This window comes from Daldinia childiae, assembly GCF_008694065.1.
Source record: "Daldinia childiae strain JS-1345 chromosome Unknown Scaffold3, whole genome shotgun sequence".
Lineage (NCBI taxonomy): Eukaryota > Fungi > Ascomycota > Sordariomycetes > Xylariales > Hypoxylaceae > Daldinia > Daldinia childiae.
This window is the reverse complement of record NW_022984644.1, coordinates 2740921-2760521: the sequence shown is the minus strand read 5'-3', so window position 1 is coordinate 2760521 and position 19601 is coordinate 2740921. Positions and strand designations below refer to the sequence as shown.

Sequence of the window (19601 nt, the reverse complement as noted above, 5' to 3'; positions counted from 1 at the left end):
ATTACCACCGATTCCACCTATGATTCCTCACCATTCCCCGTTGCACAGAAGAGAGATCTCCTGCTAAGCTTCAGATCGGAGAGCTTTCGGAGGGGTAAGCGAATAAACATAACGGTCCGTCAGCAACGTCATTAGTCCTTTTTATCAGCTGCACACACTCTCTTTCTCCAACTCTTTATTTTCGTCGCTTCTCGTATCTCCAAGTCCCCAACTTTTGTGATGGATATTAAAAACCATATACAGCGTAGCATCGTTGACGTCGGCTTTAACAAACCGAACGCGCTGCTCCGAACATTACATCAGCATTATATGCCTCGCCAACCTATTTCTAATCTACAATAAGCAAACTCGAGCTGCGAAATATGCAGCTAGTAACACACTTGGCGTTCGAAACCACGCAAATATATCCCCATAGGAAAACCCCCTGAGTCTCAGCCGAGCGGGGATTAGTTTGGATCTCGTACACTAGGCCTTCTATAGCTGCATTAGGTACCCTAGTTATGTCCATAACTCGGGATCTTCCAAGTGAAGAACCCCACAGGCACTCAGCAACTTATAACTGCCGAACGTGTTCCATGGCAGAAACATCCAACACCCATGCGGGGCCGCGGCTGTGGAGCTGAGCCTGGTTGGGTATAGGTACCTAGGTAGGTAACCTATCACACAGTCCTAGTTGTCTAGACTGTGGCTTCGGACAACGGAAAGCCAAAATGCTCCTTTAATGCCTAGTCTTTAGACTTACACAGGAGCTTAAGGTAGGCACATGTAGGGACATTGATCCGCCGCTATATCCGTAGACGGACTCCTCCACTCTCCTCCCCGACTTTAACCGTTTCAAGCGTACATGTCGGTCGTATATAATATGTGCTTAGCCGTCGTACATTTCGGAGAAACCCCCTTGTAGCTTCACTTATAACTCCAGCCCAGAGTCCAACCTAGAGCGAGCTATTAACAGCAATAGGATATCTCTCGACGACAAAACCATAAACTAAGAAAGAGATAAGGTTACAACTATCCAACATGGCGGCCCCGAGAAAGATACAGCTCGTGCGCATAGCACACGTGTACTATAAGTACACAGATATGGACAAGGCTATTACCTTCTTGAAAGACTTCGGTTTCACTGAGGAGAAGAGGGTATCGGATGACAAGATCTACTGGAGGGGGTACGGGACGGAACCGTGGGTGCTTTGCTCCATTAAGGCAGACAAGGCTGAATTTGGTGGTGCGGGTTTCGTCGTCGAGTCAGAGGAAGATTTAAAGATCGCATCTGAGACCCTACCTAAAGCCACCAAGGTATACGATTTATCGGATGCGCCGGGTGGGGGCAAAGGCGTAACTTTCTATGATCCGGTCGACGGGTTTCCGTTTCACTTAGTCCACGGCCAGACCTCTGCTCAGATGCTAGAAATCCCTCTACCACACGAACCCGTCAACTACGTAAGAGTTCCGCAGGTTAGCCCCACGTTCTAATACTAATAATTACATAGCCTATCGAAAAGAACAGACCTGCAGGAAGGTTCCAGCGATTCGAGAAGCGGCCCGCTCCGGTACACAAGCTCGGTCATTTCGGTGTGAGATCGACGAACTTCGCAAAGGCTTACAAGTTCTACTGCGACCATTTTAACCTCATAGCCAGCGATGTATGAACCCCTTATAGTAGTAATGTTTAGGTAATTCGCGACTAATAGAAACAGCTCATTCACGACGCTGAGAAGGTTGACCGGACGGTATTTTACCGGATAGATAGAGGAGACGAACCGGTAGATCATCACGTCTTTTTCTTTGCCGAAGGTACCCCGTACAGAGTTCACCACTCTTCTTTTGAGACGCACGACTTCGATACTCAAGTCCTGGGTCATGACTGGCTACGAGAGAGGGGTTACAAGAACTGCTGGGGTGTTGGGAGACACGTCCTTGGCAGTCAGATCTTCGACTACTGGTACATACATATTTATTCACATTTTTCCTCCTTTGATTTGAAGTCCAAACTGACTAGACTAGGTACGACCCGCACGGCTTCATCATGGAGCACTACGTCGACGGTGACTTGGTGACCGCCTCTGAGCCCACACATCGCTCACAGGCCGGCCCTGGAAGCTTACACGTGTGGGGTAAGTATTTAATCCTAGCTTCCGACTATACGGCATGACAATGCTAATTGTGATTCACTAGGTCCCGATGTTCCTGGAGATTTCCTTGACTAATTTCAAAATGTATTAGGGGGTTGCGTCTTAGTCCCGGGCGAGCAAGCGTATATTGGTTCCAAGATTGAACATTCGCTTAATTTAATGTATTTATATCCAAGTTTAGTGAGCGTTGAACTGTTCTGTGTTTTACCATTTCAATAAGACTCATGAGTCTTAATCATGGTCTACCAAGTTATCACAAGGCCACTTCTAGTCGTGCGATAACGCAACGAGTAATTGCAGTTTATGAAGTAGATGCATTCACATATCGAGATGTATTACGAAGTTTTTGAGATCGTTTCCAGTAAAGAAAGTTAGCTGGTATAGTTACGAGACAACTCGTATGGGAGGAGTAAAACCTTCCCCTAAGAATAAGTCTCGTAATCATCAACGAAATCTCATCTTTGAGTAATCTATTTTAATCTACATGATGTCACTATTAGATATAGATTTAGCGTAAAGGTTTGTTTATATATCGTAAGTTATCCTCTTAAGTTGTATTTATCAAAACTCTACTATCTGTACTAGGTACGGATGTCCCTTTCAAAAGTTTTTACCATAGGGAACCCCTGTCAAGATTGTCGCCAGCTGTTTGATACTTGGCCAGCAGCTGTCGGGTGATTTAAAGATGTATACATTATTATCCCTAAGGTTTACTACTAGGTTTTACAGCCAAATATAAATCTAAAATAAAATAAAAAACTATTATATTAAAAGCAAGTCTTTTATATTCATAATTTACATTTTTGGGGAATTTTAGAATTTAGTTTAAGAAAGTTATATCTTATTGAAATAGTAGAGTAAAACAAGATACACATGTTAAAAAGGTGAGCAGTTGTTGCCAAGCTTGGTCAAAGCTTGCCGGGGGTGACAAGGGTCTTCCTATGGTAAAAACTTTTGAAAGGGACATCCGTACTTCACAGCACTATGCCTTTAGAAAGGCCTCTCCCTACATAAATGCTTGGAAGGTCAGGCTCAATATTGTATCCAGGGATCTATAAGTAGGGTGTATTTGCATTAAACAAAGCCGGGTTCGAAGGCGCATAAATCTAAGAGATTGATATATGAGTTAGGTCACTATGGATGATCTTGCCCCAAGAAACGTCCACTGCCGTAGAGTATGCATACGTAGGTGATATATAATGACTTCTGGTATAAGCTTCCCGGCACCTATGAGTCACCCCATTTTCGTTGTAGAAAGATCGTGCTCTACGTAGAAAGATTAACATCACATTAGAAGTATCCTAGGCCTGTATTATTTCGCGTTGGGTGCACGTTAATGTCTAATAGCCAAGACGCTTGACTAAGCATTTGGAGAGAATACTTGATATTGGTTCTTTTAGGAATTGGGTATAATCGCGGTAGTGCGGATGGTGATCCGCCAACGCAGAATGATTACTCTCTTGGCGGGGCCCCTATAGGGAAGCTTTGCCGTCAAATCCTAAATCAGTATCTTCAAAAAGTTAGACCAGGTGGACATTATGATCTGTATTAAAGGGGTATATACTAATATGTATGGCCTGCGATAGCTTAATCTCGGCCGATATGAACTGGGGTTTAATGAACCACCTTGAGCATCCATTGCTCTGCCAATTGATCTATCGTTACCGCCATTCTATAACCAATCAACCGTTTACAACCTGTGAACTGCATGAAGCGCGGGTTGGCCCGCCAGATCTAGAGGTCAATAGATACATGTATTGGATATCTACTGAGGCCCATGTGTTGAAAGAACTCAGAGTTAGACATAAGTCCTGATAGATCACCACGAAGGGGACACCATAGCTCAGAGTCTGAGCGCTATGTTAGCATGCAGGCTAATAGTGCCAGCTTAGCGAAAATGGTCGTTCCTGTCATTGCACCCACCTTTAGAATCTAATAACGATGTAGAACGTATAGTCGTTCAATACTGGAGTAACCGCAGGGCTCACGTTGCGATTAGTCGGATCCCACGATTAGTCTTCTATCTTATCCATAGTATATAAAACCGGATATCTGATCATATGAATCTCCCCCGCATTACTAGTCGACGCCAGACAGCCTCTTCGTCTTCATCTTGGTCGGCTGAGGTGGCTGGTGTATGATCGACAGGGTCGGGGTTCTCGCATAGCTCGAGGAAATCTTCTGCCATGCTCTCCCCAGGGGCAAACCCTAGATTTCGTAATGTGTCGAATGGTGTTGAGTCGAGCCTATGTGAAGTTAGATTAAAAGAGGCATATATATAAGGAGTCGGTCACCATTACCATCGAGAAGTCTCATCTAAGTGGAGTTCATCGGTTTGCTGTGTTATAGGGAGCGGATTGCTTGATTCAATAGATTGTGAATGTTGAGAAAGACCCATTGCCATGTTAACACTCGTTTGCCTCTCCGGTACTAAACGCTCGCTCGTATGCCGCGAGTTCTCTCCGTATTCATCAGTGGAGCCATTCGATCCAAAAGGTGTAGAATCTTGAGGTGCCAAAACTGACGGTGCGCGATCTAAGTTGAAATTCTGAGGTCCATCTTCAGAAAAGCCTATATTATAACTGTGTATCTGGTTTTGATTAGGGTGGAAAGCCCGTTTTCGAATATCCTGGCTCTGAATATAAATGTCGCCAGGATCTTGAGGGGCGCCATGAGGGTTTGTTGAACTGGGCTGAGGGCCTGAAACAGACGAGACCGATCTATTAGACAGGCCAGGAATATCCCTGGTCATGTCAGGCTGACGATGAGAATTTGAGGATTGAGTAAAACCCATCTCATTGCGCACTTTAGAGATGGTCGGTGAGACGCGTCGGTCCAGAGGAGGTAAAAACAGGTCAGGGGATTCTCCATTCTGTAGAAATCTACCGAGTCGACTCTCGTTGAATCTATTAACCAATTCCGCCTGGTTGTCGTTGTTCTTATAATAGTCCAAATTAGGAACACCAGTACCTCCATACGTACCGCCGCGCAGGACCTGTAAAACGACATCCTCGAGTTCGGGCCGTGCCTGAAGGACTATGGCCCACAGACGTTCGCCATTCTGGCCGGTGTACCCACTACGAGGACCTCTTTTTCGCACGGGTCTGTTGTAAGTACAATCTGTGCCTGCGCGCACACAAACGCTGCACTTCGGGGCGGCATTATCGCATGGCTGATGTTGAGAGTTGCAGCGGTCGCAAGCCCGACTAGCCTTGCGCTTTTTCGACGCTCGCTTGCCGTCATCGCTCTCCCCATCACTCATAGCCTCCACCATACGCCCCGAGGTAGACACCGCTAGTTCCAAACCAGCTTCAGGTCACCCTCCTCTCCGTAGAGTAGAGGGTCTCCTTTTTTTTTCCCCCGAACCGTTAGGGTACGATGGAGACTTGTATGCGCCCTTTTATGACGACATAAGAGCTCTTATAAGACAATGAGGCAAAATTGAGAGATCATTGAGAGTATAGGTCGAGAGCGATAAGAAGAGTGAGAAGAAATAAAGAATTGTCGATATATTTCGTATTTATGTTTTTGTTGTAATTGTGAAGTGAGAAGTGAAATAATTATGTACAGAGATCAGATTAGGTACAGTACCTACCTAGGATACATGTTATGTAGGTACCTAAGGTAAGCACCCAGCTTGAGTCGGGACCACCTGCTCACTGTCGGCGCGGGGTTTATTTCTCCAGCACCTATAGACCAAATGGACCCCAACAATGCTTTTCTTTGTGGCTTCCTTAGGTACCCAGGTATCGTGGCTCTTCGGTGTGGCTAATAAGCCCGGGATTGCCATGTGGTAGAAGCTCAGGACTAACTTTCCGCTTCTAATGCCGACACCCTTGCCGTTAGTCGACCTGTACCTAAACTCACAATGTAAACTCACTCACCTCATGGGCTCATCCCCATTTGTTCTTATTTCAGCAATCGAGATGCTCTCGTACGATTTACTTCGCAAGTGAATTAAACTTGAACTATAAGAGTTCTTACAGACTTGCAAGATATTTCATTGCTGATGTTACCAGATACTCTCATCGTGTCTGTTTTCATCAAACAGCATTGAGACTCGCTTTTAGCCTCATATGAAGAGCCTACTATCCTAGATTCTCACCTATTAACACGGGCTGTATTTTATTGAACAGCATATAGCGACAAGCACACTTAAATCGTGTATCGGGAGCTTGAAAACCAGGTTGTTAGGATGGCGACAACGGGATCGAATATGATTCTTGATGAACCTATAATCTCTACGTCTAGGACAAAACGCAGAGTCTTCCCTACCGATTCCTCGGTCATCCTGGTGGGTTGTCGCGGTGCTGGAAAACGGACGTTGGGGTTTATCGCTGCCAAGTATCTCGGCCGTCGACTTATTACTGAGGATCACTTTTTTGAACAATCGACAAGATGTACCAGAGCTACTTTCTTGCAAAAATATGGACGAGAAACGTTTAACCAGCAGATGGCGATCGTACTCGCCCGAATGCTCGAGCTGAATCAGGCGAATTGTGTTATAGAATGTGGCACGGGCACGTTATCATCTGATATTGAGGAGATCCTGAAGGACTACATTGAGACGAATCCTATCATCTACATCCATCGCGATAAAGAGGATCTATACAAGTTATTAAAGCTCACAGTGGCGGATGCAGAATACCTACTCACCACTGACCAGAAACATCGTGATTTCTCTAATTTGGAGTACTTCAATATTTTTGACCCCAGTGGTGAAGGTCAGGTAACAGAGGACTGCCCCTATCGTTCTGCGTCTACAAGCACCGCAAAGCTTGTAGAGGCGAAACAAGACTTCAAAAACTTTCTCGATCATATCTTTGGTCAAGGTTTGACACGATCATGGATAGCAAATCCATTCTCGATGAAGGCAATACCCCCAGAGTATCGAACTCATACGTTTGTCTTCTGCCTTCGACTGTCGTCGTTAATCAGCATGGATATTGATATAGCCGAATTGGAAGCTCCTGCAGAGGCTGTGGAACTAATAATTGATACCTGGCCGACCAACGTGCTCGACCTTATTGCAATCCAGGTAGCCTTAATCCGCCGTAAACTGGACCTTCCAATCATTTACTCCGTCGAAGAAAATCCTCGCGAAGAACGTAAGAGACCCCTCGAAGAAAGAGATACTATGGACCTTGAATTGATGCTTCATGGGCTTCGACTTGGTGTCGAGTATTTAAGTCTTGACCTCCAAAGAAGTCCAGGGCTAATCTCCCATATTCTCGCCATGCGAGGCAGGACAAAAATCATCGGGAATTACGTTATGAAAGGATTTGGAGCTCCAAAGTGGAATGATGACTCCTTTGTCGAACGTTATTTGCTTGCTCAACAGTTTGGGTGTCAGATTGTCCGCATGGCCCGGTTCTGTTCCGTGGATAGAAACGATGAACTCCGGCAAATTTTCATCGATAAAATCAATGCCTTACCAGATCCTAAACCTTGCCTAATTGCCTACGACTTTTCGGTGTTCGGCGTGGTACTACCTTTCCAGGGAGACATACTAAATCCAATCGGACATGATTCTCTCGAGAAGTCCTCGCGGGAACAGATGATTGGCGTAAGTACAACACGGGGTACGTTACGGGACCTTTTTCGAAAAGGAATCTTACAGCCACTCAATTTCTATACTTTGGGGTTAAATGTTTATTATTCGGCATCGCCCTCGATGCACCGCGCAGCATATGAACATTATATGATGCCGCACACTTTTAACGCTAGACGCTGTACTTCACTTGAAGAAGTCGACCGGATTCGGCGCGAGCCCGGTTTTGGCGGCGCTTCGTTAACGGCACCCTTCAAGGTTGCTATGATGCCCCGCCTTGATCATCTCAGCACCCATGCTATCGCAATCGGCGCGGTTAATACGCTTTTACCACTACGTGGGGATACCGACTCAATTTTAGACCATGCTAATGCTCGAAATAGAGCTGGATATGCCAACAGGTTCTATGGGGACAATACAGATTGGAGTGCAATCATGACTTGCATACGTAGAGCTATCAGTCCTCGAAACTCGGTACAGCCGTCTCGGACGACGGCTCTAGTAATAGGAGCGGGTGGAATGGCTCGAGCAGCTATCTATGCTCTAATCAAATTAGGCTGTCGGATGATATTCATTCACAATAGGACAAGGATAAAAGCAGAAGAAGTTGCGATGCATTTCAACATGTACGCCATAGAGCAGAGACTTCTATCCCGCCAGAATGAAGGAGAGAAGATATGTCGGGTCATCGGGTCAGCCAATGATCCATGGCCGAAGCAATATCAGCAGCCAACGATGATCGTATCCTGCATTCCAGCATCGGGTACAGACGACAATCCACCGGTAGACTTCAGAATGCCTTCGCAATGGTTAAGAAGTCCTACTGGTGGTGTAGTGATTGAGGTAACAACCATTCTATTGCCCATCTCTTGGCTTTTATATTCTAACGTAAATGTTTTACACAGTTAGCGTATGAACCCTTGATAACACCACTAGTGGTTCAGGTTCGTAAGATTCGCGAAGAAGGGGACACGTCGTGGGTGATTATTGATGGCTTAGAGGTTGTGGGGGAAATGGCCATGGAGGCTTTCGAACTAATGACCGGTCGTCAAGCACCAAGAAGGTTAATGCGAAGAGTTTGCAATGAAAACTGGGAGAAAACAAGCGCACCGTTCCAACCGCAGAGGTAGCACATGTTAACTCATTGCTGTTAGGGAGATGATATCTAACAACCAAATCCAAGCCGAACAATCTAAAGGAGCGACGCAACGGACAACTCGTCATGATCACGTAAATCTAGCGAGAGTGATACCCAGTCATCGGAGAATTCTCAATCTTATGACTCTTTTATCTACGCAGTATTATTGACACGGCCTCTTACGTATTAGCTGTTTAATGTTTTGCCTTCCATGTAGGAAAATAGTGATGCTCCATTAGCATTAGTGCATGTTGAGATGTTAGCGGAGTGCTGGATTATCCTATTATTACTATGATTACCTAAGCATCTGAGCACCGGGGGGGGGGAGAGAGAGGGAGAGAGAGAGAAAGATTGATATGAACAAACCCCTCGAAATATACTACGGTACTTCCTGCAAACGCTAAAAATCATACCTTTGCCCAGAATTACTCCCTGCTACCTAGCCTAAGGCGTTCTTACCGATTAATATTAGGTTTATGCGCATTCTTATAGTTACCTTATTAAATCGAGTTTCATTTACATGCGATTGGTCAACCGTGTATAAGTCTGCTTCCAAGTTTACTAAAGATTCAAAGTCACACGGTATAGATTACAAACTAACCAGAGAACGAGCCTATCGGTTACAATTACCCCCGTACAGTTATTCGTAATATCTTAGAAACACATTTTATATGATGTGCGGAAATAAAACGAATTGATTTAGTTTTCTTCTCCTTAGTTACCCAGGTAATTCAAGTAGCATATATACCCTTCCAGCAACTTGATTTAATACTAGTTAAAGAATAACACGAGAGAAGATCCTAACCCACCGTGTAGTCCTAAGACCTGTCTAAGTCTTTAGGGTACACATATACGACTTGAGTAAATATCTAGTCGGTACTTTGTTCTTGAACAAAACTTCTCATTGTTTGCCTAGTAGTGTCCGCGGACGGAGATTTCGGGAGTCTTGAAAATATCCCAGTCTTCTGAAACAGTCGGGTCTCCTAACGGCTTGAGTGTAGCAAATCGCCACCTACAGAGAAATTATTATCAGTAAGTAATTTGACTAACTTCAAATGAGTCTTTCCAGCGTAGAGTCACTTACGTGTAGTTACCATTTGCAATCTGACTACCGTTACCAAGTTTTCCAAACCATGTGTGATCCCACCCTCCGCGCAGGATATCGGTCCGAGGGTAGGTAAAAGTGTCGTTCGGGTCGTAATACCGGTCGTCGAAGACTCCACCATCGCCGTTCCAAGATGCGGCAGGTCCGATGTAGCCATTTTCACCCTCAACAGGTGGATAAGACCACTGGCTCTCATTCCAGCCAGCCTCGTATATCTAGCAAGTAGTTAGAATACCTACCTAAATGATAACTATACTACAAGTAGGGTAACAACTTACATCCCAGCGAACCTGCTTGCTGCCCCATATAACCTGCGAATATATCTTTGGGAAGTCTTGAGAAAATCGACTGACGTTGAACGTGTAGCTATCCGTACCTGTTAGTAACGCGATGATGAATCTATAATAATATCATCGTACTATGGTTTGACTTTTATATCCTCACTGTAGGGCCCAGATCTCGAAAAGGGGTACCCTGGATAATAGACAGAACCTAGTTCAGTTTTTAGATCGGTACCGAGTCCTGGGAACGGTCAGTATTGGCATCCCATATATCTAAGGACATATTGCTGACCTAGGTACGGGAAAGAAAGCTGTTCTCCAGCGCTTGATGATAATATTACCTTCCCACTATACAGGGGGAGACCCGATGAGTTCCAACCCGAACCCTCAGGATTAACGAAGTTGACACTACATGGGTATTATATTAGTTAGTTATAGTACTCGCAAAATCCAGGGGTGAGATGAACGTACGTAACGGTTTTGCTCTCTCCGGCTTTGAGGGTAAAACCTTCAGGTAAGTGTACATCGACAGAAAGGTCTTTGGGCTCCAACTCGTTGAACTTCTTCACTCTTCTCGATCCAGCATCGGAAAACCAACCGATAACCTCAATTCCACCAGCACTCTCCGTAGTAAAACTGTAGCTGATATCGCGGGCGCCATTATTTGTCACGGTAACTGGGTGCGATTCTTTGAAGTTCGCGGTGTCGTTAAGGTTGAATTTCTCATAATCGACATCCGTGCTGTAATTCACAACCTTGAATCCGTTAACTAACCCATTACCTACCTGCGCAACACTGGCAGTAAAGCCATAGTCTTGATCCGAGCCATCAAACCAAGGTAGAGCTGCCCCACTGGAGATAATCTTCCTGCGAAGGCTATGCGCAAAGCCTTTACCATGGACACTGCGACCTCCGAAAGCCCCGATGTAAAGAGCTGCGATACCAGCAACATACGGGGTCGCCATTGACGTCCCGCTCATAATTGCATAGTTGCCATCGAGGTAGGTGCTAAATATATTACCACCAGGCGCAGCAATATCCGGCTTAAGATCTAGGTCATAAGAGGGTCCCCATTGCGTAAAGATGTTGGGCTTGTTGGCAGAGGGGTTTGCGTAGCCAATTGGGTTCTCTGGGTTCACAGAGAAATCTGCCGTCACGGTACCGTTATTCTTAACAGCGTCGATAATAGCTTCTCCAATTTCTGCAATGACCAATGCGATGAGTGTCTCGTCGTCGGTCGTTCCCGGTTGAATCAATGGACTCTCATTGTTATAAAATAGCATATATTCCGCCCCCAGAGCAGCCAGATGGCCTTGTTTCATAGCGAACGTGCAAGTACCACGTCTTACGATTGGTATTTTACCCGTCAGGTTCTGAGTACCTTCAGGGTAAGGTTGACATGCTTCCGCAGGATCGGAAGTATTGAAAGAGAGGGGTACGATGGGCCATCCTACCACTTTAGACGGGAAGTAAAAAGTTGAGGGGAGATAGCCGAGAGTGGTAGTATTGGTAACTCCGTCGATTGTGAAGTTGGCTCCGAAGGGAAATTCAGGGAACACCTCCGTCTCTACTGACGCAACTGCGATAACATTGGTGCCGGATGAACCGGTGCTTCCATAGAAGGGGCCTTGGTCTCCAGAGTTTCCAGCTGCGATTGTGACAAGAATACCTTCATCTACGAGACGGGAGGCTACTTCAGCCCAGGCATGAGTCGACCAGCCACCAGGAGAACCAATGCTGGCGGTCACGATATCGACCTCGTCATCGTATGCTCGTAAAAATGCATCGATTAGTGTGGCGGTGTCGGTATAGTCCTAGAGTCCTATAAGTTAACTTCACACCTACCCTTATATGTACCGATTTTTAAAACTTACACCTCCAGGAAACACCTTGTACGAATACAGAGTCGCCTCAGGGGCAACACCTGTCCACCTAGAGAAGTGTAAGATTAGTGCCCGGTATACTCCGCATAGCTAGTCGTAAAGGAAAAGGAGTGCTTACGAATCGGCCTTTGCTGCGATGATTCCAGCGACATGAGTTCCGTGGCCGAATACGTCAAGAGGATCGTCGTCGGGTTTCTTCTCTTCGCTAGGCCAATCTAGATATTACGTCAATTTTGCAGTCAACGGGTACTCTGGGTATTTTAATTATTCCTACCATCACCGACGAAGTCCCATCCACCGGCTACTTTAAAGCCAGGGCCAAAGCCACCACCGAGCTAATCAATTATTAGCCATGAATGGACTTGGACTTGAGCAGATAGAAGCTGTTGACTTACAGCTGTGTGGTTGTACCTTAGTCAAATAGTCAATATTACTCCTAAGTGACTTTTAGGAGATAAGGAACAAATACTTACCACGTTCCAGAGTCAACAATTCCAACCTTTGCACCTTTTCCATAGATACCGGCTTCATGAAGCTTGCTAACCCCAGTCACGTTGTGGGTGGTATAGTTGAAGTTAGTTGGAAGACTATCGAGGATTTTTGGCTCGTCTGGGTTCAGATAGACCCTCTCATTCGGCCAGACGCGCAGTACGCCAGGTATTCCCTCAAGCTTATTGATGTTGTAAGAGTCGGTTTCGATGCTAGCGCCGGAAAAGACTGGGCTGTTGAAAGATTTGACAATCTTGATGCCTTCAGCGGAAGCAAGCCCATCTCGTCTACTTGCTTGACCCTTGAAGTATGATAGTTAGTTCAGAGAGCTACAGGTATATAGTATCGTAATTTCAGTGGGATAACCCACAGGTGCATATTCAACGATAAAGCTCTTTGAGATACGAGCGGTATTCGTGGTGCTATCAGCCCTACGGTTCAGAGCGGCGGCACCCCCGGAGAGGGCCAAAGCAAGGCTTAAGAAACGCATCTTCCGCCTCAGTCACGACGCGTGAAGATACCACTAAACTAGCTTTTTCCACATAGGCTACGCGACCATGATATCGTTTATATGTAATTACAGCTCTATTCGCGGTCTACTATACCGAGTTTAGAATCATCCTCTCCTATGCAACCATAATTCACAATACGAGGTTTGCCCCACAAAGGTGTTCTGATAGGATTCCAGGTATCTATAATGCCTAGTGTAATGGGACGATGTCACTATGAAGACCACGGCTTAAAGACGGAAAAGGTCTGCATAGAAGGTCAACTACCAATTTGAGCAAGGTTGACCATTACTATCCGCGCCAAGACGTTGCGTTAATGCAGGGGTTGATATCGTCAAAGCTCGTGTAATGGCAATCCACTGTATGGCATGTTCGAGAGAAAGCAATTCGTTTCTAGGCTCATCGAGAGTTCTGTTAGCAATCGAGGCTATATTCACGAGATACCTTAACTACGAGGGTACGAGGATTGCTCTTAATCTGATGTGCTTACTCCCCGGGTCTAAATCATCACGAGCTCAATTATATGAAGACGCTATCTATAGAGATCCCGTAGCTACATGGGTAGAACTATATGTAAACTAATTAGTTGGTTATACTAAGAGGTAGATCTTTGTTTGACGCGCTACAGTAGTATAAGGACTTCACTCTAGTAGGTAGTAATAGGAAGGTTCCAAATACACAATTAGCTCTTGACGTATTACATCGCGATATTGTAAATGATAGTTCCAAACTACTTATATTAACTAAAGTTACCAATTGCACATGATTCTTAGCAAGTATTGCCCCAGTATCCCCTATTACGAAATAGATGAATGTAAATAAGAGTAGTAAGGTACATAAAATCTAGGCTAGATAACTAGCTAACGCTTAGAAACATAGAAGATGGCGCCTGTTGGATTGGGAATGCTTTCTGCTTTGTTCTTCTTATACTATATCCGTCAGTTAAAAGGTTTCTTCAGGCATAATAAGCTTCCAATAACAGTAAAATGAATATGTTTTACTTTTTCGAAAATATTGCTCCTAGGTATGCGTATCTTGGTGAGCTAAGATTAGTTGTAGTTGATTCTTATAGATTCAAAGCTCTGTTTCTAGTAGGCAGTCCAGGTTGTACCGTCCTTACAACAAGAGGTCAATAATTACTCATTTGGGCGAGCAACCTAGGAGCCAAAGCACGTATCTAGAGCAACAACTCCTTAGGGGTTCTGATGCAGAAATATTAGCTCCAGAGACTAGCTAAAGGGGGGAAGAATTCTCGATGTTACGTACGAAGTTATCTCTAATTTGGGCTAATGTGTGACCAGGTGGTAGTTTAACGGCTTCCGTAAGCCAGTAGCTGCGTTCTTTTTCAAACCCGTCCTGCTGGATTCCTGGCAAGAGATACAGATATCCAAGGGTAAAGTTTCCGCAAAACCACAGTAAAGTTCGGGTCAGAGGAGGTATCCAATCATACTCCTGCCCCCAAATATATACCCAGGTGTAGAGGATTCTATTCGCGATGTAAAAGAGTGAGAGTAAATTGCGAGTTTCAAGATCCAGCTGCTTTAAATTTGCAGCGAGAACTGCAACAGTAAGCAGTGGTAGGTTTTCGAATGCATTATTCAAAGCATTTTCGGAACGCTCTATGCGCGCTATAGTCTGCAATATAATCAGCATTAACTAGACCCAAAGCAGCTATTATCGGCTATTGAGAAATATAATCTCTACAATTGGCGACACTTACCGCAGCGTTCAATGCTACCGACTTTCTGAGGGATGTCACAAATCTCCGAGGATTCTTCGGGTCATAAATTGTGCTTCCAGATCCAAGGATCGAAAAGTATATCCGTGGAAATAAACCTAGAAAAAAGGCAAAAGGAACCTTTTTATATGTCAGTCCATTTTATTTTGTGAGAGTAGAGGGTATTTACGTACGGTCCACCACGAAATATTATTCTCCTTGAGATAATCCATGCTGACTTATCGCTATTATAGCTATAGTATATTCAAAGTTGGTGTATACCTATGTTAGACTTTAAGTAGAGCTAAGTGATGCTAATGTAAAAAAAGCCGCTGAAGTAGATAGCTTGGAGATAATTATACCATGCTCGAATGGTAGATAGTTGAAAAGTGACTACCTATATATCAAGGAGTAGAAATGGATGAAGGCTCGATAACTCAAACCGGACATCTTCACTAAAAGGAACTGCTGAATGCGGCATGAGAATTCTCGATGAGGCTACAGCTTTGTCGTCAATTAGACAAAGGGGGTGACATCAAAACTGAGTAAGTCTAACAGCTTCTCTTCAGGATACATACTTGAATTGAGTTATCTCATATATACCGAGTTCAGAAGGTGCGACTACCCCTACAAGATGAGGCAGATACAATGTGATGATTAAGGAGTTGTTCAGACACTATGTATGACACCATTCACGAGACAATGAGATTTAAATCAATAATAGCTTAAATAATAGCATAAATTCAACGCTTACTAAGAGGTAGATATTGGTTTTCACTTATCTCATACCGGACGATTAGGTGAGGAGAAGCATGGCAATTTTGTATAGCAGCCTTAAACTTCTAAGGTACACGATCCTTGGCAGTCATTGGGAATTTAATAGGTACATGTACCTAGATAACCAGTGGTAAAAAACAGTACTATTATCAACTATGACGTAGATATCCCGCAATAGTCGCATTAATATAATATTTTTATTAATATATAAGAACGAAACTGTTTAGGCTCTTGTTGGGAATTGGGAATTGGGAATTGGGAATTGGGAATTGGGAATTGGAAAATGGAAAATGACATATTTGACGCTGCACGATTCACGATTCTTGCTAGACGACAAGGGGTTTAACCTCCTATTCGGGATGATTTCATAACTTCATCTGCCGTAATCACATATCCTATCTAAGCCACAAGCCTGTCAGCTCAAATCAGAATATCAATCATATGACCCTAAGTTGAATGAGTAAGGTCCCGAAAATGAGGTCAACACACCTCTTCCACGAGACTCGGCTACCTCGGATTATGTCATCTTGATTTAATTGTTAAGCGCTATCAATGACGCTGTCTACATACCCCACTAAGGCCTGCCTTATCGGCTTTAGAAGGCTACTGTAGCTTGCCAGCAGCTCTCCGAACGGCCGCGTCGCCCCGAAGCACCTTAGATACCTTAGGTAGGTTTCACCCTTCATTTCGTTGGTGCGCTTCATCTCCGTTTAGCTTCATTTCGTACCTGTAGATGTTCTTTTAGTATTTGCCAATTATATCGTGTTGATTGGGAATTCCTAGAATTACAGTCTATTCAACTAATGCGCCAAGCGGGGTACATTTTGACTACATGTAGCCATTTATGATCACAAACAACCAATGAGCCGACTAATACATCGAGGTTGGACGAAACTTGAACAAGAATTAATCATAAACGTAGAAATGGGTGTCTTGATAGTAAATCCGTGGCTCTGAAAATGGACATACTGAGCTATATATGTACACACAGCAGCGCGAAGCTGCAATTCATCTCTCTCTCTCTCTAGACACCTCCCTCCCTTTATCACCCATAGAGACAGGCACATGGGCTTTCTGATTTGCCCATGTCGTCTTATCGCAAAGCCATGCAGGACCGGGCATGTGGAGGCGGGGGCCATACTTACATAGCGCATACATAACAAAGTCTATTTGCCGATCTCTCAAGGCATAGAGTAGAGTAAGTAAAGGTAAAAAGTGAGACACTGCATCCTGCATGATAGGCAGATTGCCTCGCAGGCAACAAATAATATCATGCATCCGAAAAACGGGATAGCAATAAAAGGTGTACACTATTGTTGCACACATAGTCGAGTCCATCGACTGGAGCGAACTAGTGTTTGGATGTGGTCATACAAAAGACAGGCTGATCAGCAAATGACATGGCAGAGCTGGGAGCACGAGCTGAATAAAGGTGAAGCAGGTCGAGCCTTGTATAAGGTACTGCCTTAGGTACCTAGTATAGCTCGGTACCTATGTTAAGAGTTAGGAACTGGGAACTAAGAGAACCTCTTGGAACAGGTCGATTTCATTCGAATAGCCGCCTAAATTCGTCACACACCTAAATGTGAACAAGAAGTTCTTCGATCAATCAAATCCATTCTTAGCAAAACGCTAGAAGGTCACCAGCTCTCTCTAATAATAAGCATGTATTCCGTTAGGTACTTCGTAAAAGGTAATCTACAGAGGTACCTAGAAATTGCTGATACGCGATCGGAGGTTTAGGAACGGTACCTAGGTAGGTACCTAAGTACCTCGTTGTCACACGCGCACCCAAACCCATGAAAGGGCCATGCAATAATGAATAAGGCTCCCCCATTCTCGACTTCCCATACCTTCAAAGTAGTCAACAGATGAACAAGAAAGGTGCGGATGGATATGGATGTAGTAAAGCTGATGATTAGGTCGTAACCTAACCTAGTAACTTATTCTCTACATAGTTACCTAGGTAGTATACCTCTGTGTAAATTGCATACCATGCGCTAAGTCTAACTAAGGCCACGATAAGGAGCTGGAGATGGCTGAGAAGGTACCTACGTAAGGTATCCATCCTCCTTATTAAACCTCATAATTCCCTCTCTCATTTAATGATTTTTATCTTTTCTTCCCTCTTGCTCTCAATAGACTTCTTAATATTTCAGCAACTCTGAACTCGATATTAGATTTGTCCTGTTTCGATTTTGCATCGTCCAAACTCGTTGTCTGTCTTATCTAGGTATACTTGATAAGTACTTCGCTCCACGCTGCGTCATCGTCCCCGTCTCCGTCCCCATTGAGGCTAAGCAGTCTGTTGGTATCGATAACGATAACGACTAACCCGCAATCGCAACTGAGCCATCGCATCATTATCGCGGTGTACCCCTTTGGCCGTAGCCCCCTTATCCTACTGAGTCACCCGGCCTTTGTCTTGCTCGAGCCTTTCCCGACTTTGATATCGCAAGAAACGAATAAGCCACGCTTTCCCGTCACTTGAACGGGAACTCACCTGCTTACCTTCCTCCTGTGCTTCTTTCACCACTGTACCGTCATACAGAGACAAAGCAATTTCTCAACTCGCAAACAGCGAAACCAACAAGAAACACAAGACCTACCACCATCTTACCTAATCGTCATCCGTCCGTCGTGACTCAGTCATCTTCCAGATCTCTTCTTTTCTAGAAAGCACTAAGCCATCCATTCTCTTGACATATTTCCATCCTGCTCTTGAACCTACGAATAACCATTCTTCTATTATCCAATATCCATTGTTCACCAAATAACCTTCGTCCCTGTATCATCGCTTTTGCCTTAAATATATAATCCTTGCAAGTCGACACCGTTGTCAACCTTGAAATACCAAGTTCTTTCTCACACCCGATAAGCCATCTTCCTCGGAGATAGACCTACTCCAGACGGTAGCCTATTTCCATCACAGGCAACTTTATAATATACTAATCGTTGTTGACTATCGTATCCGCACGATCAAATCGCTTTTTATCATGGCTTTCGACCAAGCCCGAGACCTCCGAAGCTTTGCTCAGGACTCGAAGCGGTTCAAGGAGCGCGTAGAAAAGTGGTCGCGGGGATCTCGACCTTCGGCTGGGTGCAAGTACAGCTGGGTAGAAGATGCAATCATCACAGGGAGCGAAAGCCAACGTGAGAAACTTCGGCCTGAGGGAACTCTCCAGTAAGTTATAATCAGTAATCGTGTATTATGCGCCCTGTAATCCAATATTAACAAATCAGCCACTCCAATCGCTTAGCAAGCCAGAACATCGTCAAACCGCGTGATAAGGATCGATATGACCTCCGATCGAGCTACTCGCGTGCCAAGATAGACGCATTAGAAGAACTACACGACCCATCCAATGTCTCGCAATCCCTCTATGATCTCTTACCATCATCTCAGACCCGACGAGGCTCTAGTATTTCGGATAACGTCCTTTATAGCTTCGATAGGGTTGAAAGTCCGGGTAAACCACTGACGCTGGACGTATTCGTGAAGACGAACCCGAAGGAGACGGAAAAATTCGTGGAAAAGGAGTACGAAATCCTTGACAACAACGGGGATGCTCTAAGGGGTCGAAAAGCCCGGCAGAATCTCCGTCGAAGGAACCACACACCAGCGGCACAAGAATCTGACATCATCGAAGATGACGGTTTTGAACTTGTATAAAGTATATCGCAACTCGCTTCTAGATCGTATGGCCAACTTCGTGGTACTCTGACTGCATCGATTATTCCTTTTCTCGGCACTGCTTGTTGTCCTTCTTCTTCGTTTGCATTCTACCTACTCTCAGCTTGGGACAATTAGTACGGCGCAGCGCCTTTGTGTCGTATGGTGGAAAGCTTCTTGGTATTACTCGATACGACCGATATGATTCTGTGTTTTTTTTTCTGTCGCAAGAGCTGTGGCATTAGACTTCTAATATGGCTTCGTTGTTGCCCAAGCATGCATATTTCAGATGGCAACGGACCATTGTTTCATGGATATCCTACCTATTCATCCATTAGGTGATGTT

The 19601-nt window shown here is 44.6% G+C and overlaps 5 protein-coding genes across 5 annotated transcripts; 3 read left to right on the top strand and 2 right to left on the bottom strand.

Moving 5' to 3' along the window:
* Positions 1-1020: 1020 nt before the first annotated feature.
* Positions 1021-2207, top strand: GL218_03467 (Metapyrocatechase 2; the record flags this gene model as incomplete). The annotated part of the gene is made up of 5 exons (XM_033580029.1): positions 1021-1440; positions 1491-1643; positions 1698-1942; positions 2005-2114; positions 2176-2207. 5 exons carry the CDS (start codon positions 1021-1023, stop codon positions 2205-2207), a joined length of 960 nt encoding a protein of 319 aa, XP_033436989.1.
* Positions 2208-4188: 1981 nt separating this feature from the next.
* On the bottom strand, positions 4189-5406 carry GL218_03466 (uncharacterized protein; the record flags this gene model as incomplete). The annotated part of the gene is made up of 2 exons (XM_033580028.1): positions 4189-4378; positions 4433-5406. The coding sequence occupies 2 exons, from the start codon at positions 5404-5406 to the stop codon at positions 4189-4191; spliced, it is 1164 nt and encodes a 387-aa protein (XP_033436990.1).
* A 921-nt stretch (positions 5407-6327) lies between these two features.
* On the top strand, positions 6328-8813 carry GL218_03465 (Quinate repressor protein; the record flags this gene model as incomplete). Its single annotated transcript, XM_033580027.1, has 2 exons — positions 6328-8526; positions 8589-8813. 2 exons carry the CDS (start codon positions 6328-6330, stop codon positions 8811-8813), a joined length of 2424 nt encoding a protein of 807 aa, XP_033436991.1.
* A 920-nt stretch (positions 8814-9733) lies between these two features.
* Positions 9734-13069, bottom strand: GL218_03464 (Minor extracellular protease vpr; the record flags this gene model as incomplete). Its single annotated transcript, XM_033580026.1, has 10 exons — positions 9734-9833; positions 9906-10141; positions 10205-10292; positions 10679-12021; positions 12082-12139; positions 12209-12305; positions 12365-12425; positions 12486-12501; positions 12564-12880; positions 12950-13069. 10 exons carry the CDS (start codon positions 13067-13069, stop codon positions 9734-9736), a joined length of 2436 nt encoding a protein of 811 aa, XP_033436992.1.
* A 5509-nt stretch (positions 13070-18578) lies between these two features.
* Positions 18579-19255, top strand: GL218_03463 (uncharacterized protein; the record flags this gene model as incomplete). The annotated part of the gene is made up of 2 exons (XM_033580025.1): positions 18579-18766; positions 18826-19255. The coding sequence occupies 2 exons, from the start codon at positions 18579-18581 to the stop codon at positions 19253-19255; spliced, it is 618 nt and encodes a 205-aa protein (XP_033436985.1).
* Positions 19256-19601: the final 346 nt, after the last annotated feature.